The 6,967-nt window shown below is 37.6% G+C and overlaps 1 protein-coding gene across 1 annotated transcript in view; it reads left to right on the top strand.

The window, feature by feature from the left end:
* The window catches only part of LOC107717191 (serine/threonine-protein kinase 32C-like), a 44,846-nt gene extending 38,521 nt beyond the window's left edge, over positions 1–6,325 (top strand). Inside the window, exons 7-9 of the mRNA XM_016523873.1 lie at positions 1,037–1,153; positions 3,916–4,060; positions 6,129–6,325. Coding sequence (XP_016379359.1) covers positions 1,037–1,153; positions 3,916–4,060; positions 6,129–6,325 — 459 coding nt within the window. The remainder of the gene's footprint in view (positions 1–1,036; positions 1,154–3,915; positions 4,061–6,128) is intronic.
* Positions 6,326–6,967: the final 642 nt, after the last annotated feature.

Below are 6,967 nucleotides of genomic sequence, written 5' to 3'. Positions count from 1 at the left end.
GAGCATTAAGCAGCGCTGTGAGATCCAGTGTGAAGCGCTTGAATTCAGCGATGAACACAAATGACTCAGTGATTTAAACTAGTTTAAAGCCAAACAGGAGAAACACTGTGTGCAGTGAGACAGTCAGAAGGCTTTTCAATCTACACATCGCCATCATTTACCATGGATTTACTGTAGTAACACTCACTGCACCATGGTACTGTGGAAGAAATGTGGGATATTCACACTGAATTTTATTACAGGAGTAATGGTATATAATTGTAATATGTGTTTGTGATTAAGCTATAGCATGTGTGCATTTATACTGAATGTTTTTAGACTACTGTTTTTCATACAAATAGGCTACCTAAAAACCATATAGTTATATTTTTACCATGGTATTGAGGTGCTATATGTGTGGTTTTTACTGTGTTTATCATGATTCAAATGTATGCTACTGTGGGAGACCAATGCTTAATAAAAAAAAATAAAAAAAACTTGGTCAGGATAAATTTAACCATATAAAACTGAGGTTGCTACAATTTTTACAGATGTTACTGATTTTGATAATGAACACAAATTTACCTCCGCATCCTAACTCAAGCACTATCAAATGTGCATTTCTAAGAGACAAAAAAAGTGACATTATTATTATTAATATTATCAGGCAACCCAAACCTGTTTCTTGATTTGAAACAATATCACTCATTAGAACATGCAGAAACTAAGAAAATATTTTTTTTATTTAGATATTTCTTTTAAGGAAAATTTATTAGTTTCTACAACTTTCACTTTGGAGAAAAAAATCTGGCTTTAAGCTTGAAAGAAATAAAGATTTGACATTTATCGTGATAATTATCGATATCGACTGATATGAAAAAAATTATCGTGATAATTTTTTTGGCCATATCGCTTAGCCCTACTTTAAATAATGTTATAATTATGAACAGAAAACTTTTAGTGTTTTAGAAACATTTCAAAACAATGTTCCCACAACGTAAATTTGTTACCTGGGAAGACCTGAGCATATTTCTGTCTCTCTCTGTCTGTCTCTCAGAGGCCGTACGACATCCACGCCAGTAACTCGGTGGAGTCTCTGCTGCAGCTGTTCAGTACGGTCAGTGTGCAGTACAGCTCATGCTGGCACAAAGACCTCGTCTCGCTGCTGAGGAAGGTGAGATGAACAGACCATCACGAACATACACAACTAATGCTACAGATGAAGAACGAACAGCCTAGCAACACCCTAGCAACCACCCGTAACATGGTGTCACAGACTTACACAGGCAAACCCCACTCATACATACTTATGACAATGTAAATCTAGTTGGATGTTGCCAAGATGTTCTGGGTGGTTGCCAAGGGGTTGCTAAGGTGTTTTGGTTTACTGACAAGATGCGCGTTAAATATCGCATGCGATTTATCGTGCAGCCCTAGTTGCTATGGTGTTTTGGGTAGTTGCTAGGGTGTTCTGGGTGGTTGCTAATGTGTTCTGATTGTTTTACCACATTGCTCTGCAGTAGCTAGGGTGTTCTGGGGTGGTTGCCTGAACATCTCTATGTGGTTGGTAACATGTTCTGATTGTTTGTGAAATATTTCTCAGTAGTTACTTGAGTATTCTAACTCGTTGCTAGGGTGCTTTGGGTGGTTGCTAGGGTGTTCTGATGGTTGCCATGGCAAATATATGTGGTTGCTAATCTGCTCTGATTGTTTTTAACACATTTCTCTGCATTTACTAGGATGTTATGGCTGGTTGCTAGGGTGTTCTGGGAGGTCAGCAGGCCATTTCTGTGTGGTTGCTAAGGTGTTTTGGGTGGTTGCCAGGATATTTTTGTATGGTTGTTCTGATTTTGCACATTAGTCTGCATTTGCTAGGGGTTCTGTGTGGTTGCTAGGGTGTTCTAACTGATTGCTAGATTGTTTTGGGTGGTTGCTAACATTGTTCTGCGGTAGCTAGGGTGTTCTGGGTGGTTGTTGGGGTATTCTAGGTGGTTGCTAGGGTTTTCTAAGTGGTTGCTAAGGTTTTCTAAGTGGTTGCTAGGTGGTTTTGGGTGGTTGCTAGTGTGTTCTATGTGGTTGCTATTAGGGCTGCACGATAAATCGCAGTTGCTAGGGTGTTCTGGGTGGTTGCTAGGGTATTGTGGGTGGTTGCTATGGTTCCGTGTGTCATTGCTAGGTGAGTTCTTACTGGCCCGAGTCGGAAGAGCCTGTACCTCGACAAACTGCGTTAATAAGGATGAAATGGACAAAAGATTAAAATAGATAGAATGCAGATGGAGTCAGAATGAATGAAGAGAGAATAAAACACTGTAATGATGCAGGAGAGAATAAAGGGACAGATTGTGATGAGCGAGAGAAAGAGGAGGAGATGATAATGAGCTGGAGAGATAATAAAATAAGATGAATGAAGTAAACACTGCAGAGAAAGAAGAAATATTATGAGAGGAGGATGGATATTAGTGAAGAACAGAGGAGCGACGTGAGACATTAAAGTCATTGATTAGAGCTGAGAGTTATGGAGAGATTATACTGTGTGCATGAATCACAGGAGAAGAGCATTGTGGGTCGGATGAATAGATGGACCCACAGGAAGTGTGCTGCTCAGTACTTCCTCTTTCGGCTCTCTATTATATTTCATTTAAGACCTCAGATGTTTCTTAATAGACATATAGACACAAATGAGTCATTAATCTGATTTCATCGCTTAAGATCTCTTACCTTTGTTTGCAGATTTTACTATATCGGCCAGTTTAAGCAAAGTTTGAGACATTGCTGAGATCTCTTCTAAAACTCTCACACATGAGAATGAAATAAAATTAAAAAAAATTATTTTTTTATTTTTTTTATTTTTATTTGAGCTGGTTACCAAGGCATAATTTCTCATTTTTGTTTAGTTTAACTTGATATACTAAAATAATTAAAACTAAAACTGAAATAAAAATGAATAAAAACTATATAGACGTATTAAAAAAAAGTAATAAAAATGGCAAAAACAGAGAATGAAACTGCGGTTTACACTTTATCAGCGGATGACATGTCAAGTCACGTCACCTGCATTTTTATAGTGCTTTATACAATACAGATTGTTTCAAAGCATCTTCACAGTAATTAGCAGAAAAATAGCAGAATCAATTATGCAAGCTTCAAAAATGAGAATTTTGCTCTGAAGCAGCTGTAGCAAGACATTCATTCAGTAGAGTCAGTTCAGTGTTCATTTCAGTTCATGCAGCCATGCAAATCAAAAGCATGTTTTGGAAAAGGATCAAACGTAACATAAAAGAGGACGTTCCCCTGCTAACAAAAATATGTTGTAAGAATGTTTTGCTAACGTTCCATTTAAGTTACGAAAACATTATTTCTGATTGTTCTCAACGTCCAGTTTTTTTTTTTTTTGATGTTTTAAAAAAGTTTTTTGTTTATGCGAACATTAGTAGAACATTCCATTTGATCGTTTTGCAAACACTGGGGGAATGTTACTTTTGAATGTTCTCTAAACATTCTGAAACTTGTAACATTTAAAAAATGTTAGAGGAACGTCCAACTAAAATGTTTCAGAAACAAAAATGTTCCATGAATGATGTGTAATAATGTTTTTGTGCTAATGCTTTGAGAACATTATTAAAAAAACTGAAAACTTGGAATGAACATTCTATTAACGTTACTGGAAGAACATTTGTTAATAATTTTGAGAGAACCTTGCCAAGTTCTGAGAACGTACTCTAATTAGTTAATTTTGCTCCATATATCCTGGTTTACGCAGGAATATGTCACATTACAGTATGTAATTACAGTATACAGTCGAGTGTGGTGTGAATACTTCTGTGAATAGAGATACACACTGATGTTTGTGTGTGAGTGAGAAGTGTGGTTGGTTGGTTTGTTGGACTGTCCTGATGGTGTTCGTCCTGGATGTGCTTGTGTTTTGTGTTTCTGTAGTTATTGACTGTAAACCCAGAGCATCGCTTCTGTAGTCTGGCTCAAATGCAGACGGCGCCCTACCTCTCCGATGTCAACTGGGATGACGTTCATGAGAAGAAGATGGAGCCCGGCTTTGTTCCCAATGTGAGATTGAGTTCAACTGGTGACCGCTCTCACACACGCACACACACACACACACACATATATATATATATACTGTATATACACACACACAAGAATATGAGGGAGAGAAATATTATATTTCAATGCGTTTGCGTACGTTTGGAAATTTCTTACTGGGCAAATGCAAAGTGAACTGCAGACGTTTTGTAAGCAAATGCAAAAGCATTGAAATATAATTTCAATAGTTTGCTTCTTCATGGGAACAGATTTAGAAAAACTGATGCCGTCAGAATGAGAGTCCAAACTAATGTATTTCTTTGAAGCCACCCTGAGATTTGAAGTCAATATTTCAATAATTTAACAACACATGCACATGTGTCCGTTAATTGTCACATGACATGCAGGTGAACATAAAATATTTTATCTTTTTAGTAAGCGTTTTATTTTATTTAAAAAATATTAATTTTAATTTCACATTTATGATTTAATTAATTATTCGTTTTTTATTCTTAGCCATATTTTGGGATTAAATTGTACCCAGAACTAAATTTCTTTCCTCCTTTTGGGGGCATCCTCAAACAGTATAAAAATAAAATAAATATTAGCATTTTTAAAATTATAAAAATGCAGAAAGTTTTCTGTTAGTGTTAGGTTATAGTATTTATAACTAGCTGTATATAGTAGGGTTTCTGCAGGTCTCAAAAAATCTTAAAGGTCTTAATTCGTCCGTCCACAAATTAAAGCCTTAAAAGCTCTTAAATCAGAGTAGAAAGTCTTAAATTCATAAATTCATGGCATTAAATGTTGCACACAATGCAAAAATTTAATAAAGGCCTCCTGAAGCGAATCGATGTGTTTGTGTAAGAAACATATCCATATTTAAAACTTTATAAACCGTAATCTCTAGCTTCCGCTGTCGTACGCGCGTTCATTCCGGCGGATGACGTAAGCGTAGCGTAAGCGCCGGTGAGAATATGCTAGTCTTGCGAGAACCGACGTTTGTTTACAGGAGCAAAATAAGCAGAGTTTCCTCACTTTAGCAAAGTCTCCTCTCGGCTTATATCGATCACCAGAGCTTACGCTGTGCTTACGTCATCCGCCGGAATGAACGCGCGTACGACAGTCAGCGGAAGCTAGAGATTACGGTTTATAAAGTTTTAAATATGGATATGCTTCTTACACAAATGCATTGATTCGCTTCAGGAGGCCATTATTCACCCCAGGAGCCGTGTGAGGCACTTTTTATTACAGATGGATGGATGCGCTTTATTGGACTACTTTTGGACTATTGACGAAAAGCACCCATTCACTGCCATTATAAAGCTTGGAAGACCCAGGATATTTTTAAATATAACTCAGATTGGATTCGTCTAAAAGAAGAAAGTCATGCACACCTAGGATGGCTTGAGGGTGAAGAAATCATGGGCTAATTTTCATTTTTAGGTGAACTATCCCTTTAATCCAGTCAGTTTAGTCATAATAAAAGTGTCCAAATGCACTAAATCCAGCAGAATCGTATGGAAGATTTTTTGTTTTTGTTTTTAAAGAACAAAATCAGAACTGTGAAGATGTAAACTGAGAATTTCTGAGAAAAAAATGTCCAAATTGCAATATGCAAACTTAGAATTTACGATAAAAAAAAAAAGTCTGAATTGCGAGATGTAACCTCAGAAATCATAAACTCGGAAAACACACAATCGCTATATTTTTAAACACTCATTGACGTTTGCATAAAGCTGGTGCATGCAAGTTCATATTAACGAGTTGGGAAGGCCTAATTACGACTTCAGATGCATTCAAATCACTTTTTTTGGAACAAGATGGCAAAATACCTGAACAAGATTTTTTAACTCCATAACATTGTAGAAAGACTGTGCTTTTGCATTGTTTTATTGTGCAGTACTGTGTATTTTGCACATGCAACTTGGTTTTACAGAAAAAAAACAAAACAAAAAAAACATTCATTTGAACAAATTTACTGTCGATACAGACTTTGCATCTGACATTTTTCTAACTGACTTGGAAACTCTGGGCGTGTCGAGTTCCCCATTTGTAAATACAGTTTTATGGTGATGTTTGTGTGTTCAGCTCATGAAAACTTCCTGAAGATCTTGGGCTTGTTCCTGTGCTGTGGTTCAGGTTGAAGCGTCGGCAGGAGGAGGGCTGTATGGCAGCAGACGGAGACGCCGATCCAGACGGAGACGAGGCCGAGGGAGGAACAGAGGACGAGGAGACCGAGGCCGAACCCGAGGCCTCCAAACTGAGCATGTGCGGCTCGGTCTGCTCGTCTCCGGGAAGCTGCTAGCGCCCCCTGCTGTCTCGGAGCTGCTCACCTCGCCTTTAACAGCCCTCGAGATCCCAGCCCTGGCTTCTTTCGTCTCCGTCGCTCCTAGAGTAAATCTGAACTTCTATGCAACGTAACTCTTCAGCATGATGTAAAATAGAGATTTTAGAGGCAATGCTACAATGTAAAACTGTTCGCTTGAGTATGACGAGATCTTCATGTCGAATCCACACACATCGAGCTGCTTGATGAGCAACTGATAACTGACTTAATTGCGTTTGTATGTTTACATATGTGACCTCTTATTGATCATGGAAGCATCTGGTGCCTCTTGAATTCAGGACAGAGTTTCCTGCTTTCGTGTGCTGATAGAAGTCAAACTGCAGGACTAGTTAACAGTATTCGTTATAAAAAAAATATGATCTTAAACACCTTTAAAAGCCGCCTAAGTATTAGAAATGAAGCAGATGTTCTTCTTGCTCTATAAAGTATTTCATGCACTGCAAAAACTGTTTACTTAGTATTTTCGTCTTGTTTTCCAGTACAAATGTCTGAAGATTCTTAAATCAAGATACATTTACATGAGAAGCAAAAAGATATGAAGATATCATCTAGAGGTCGACCGATTTATCGGTTTTGCCGATTAATCGGCTATCGGTTATG

Source organism: Sinocyclocheilus rhinocerous, unplaced genomic scaffold (assembly GCF_001515625.1).
Source record: "Sinocyclocheilus rhinocerous isolate Xijiao unplaced genomic scaffold, SAMN03320098_v1.1 scaffold363, whole genome shotgun sequence".
Taxonomy (NCBI): Eukaryota; Metazoa; Chordata; class Actinopteri; order Cypriniformes; family Cyprinidae; genus Sinocyclocheilus; species Sinocyclocheilus rhinocerous.
This window is presented reverse-complemented; position numbering and strand designations above follow the sequence as displayed.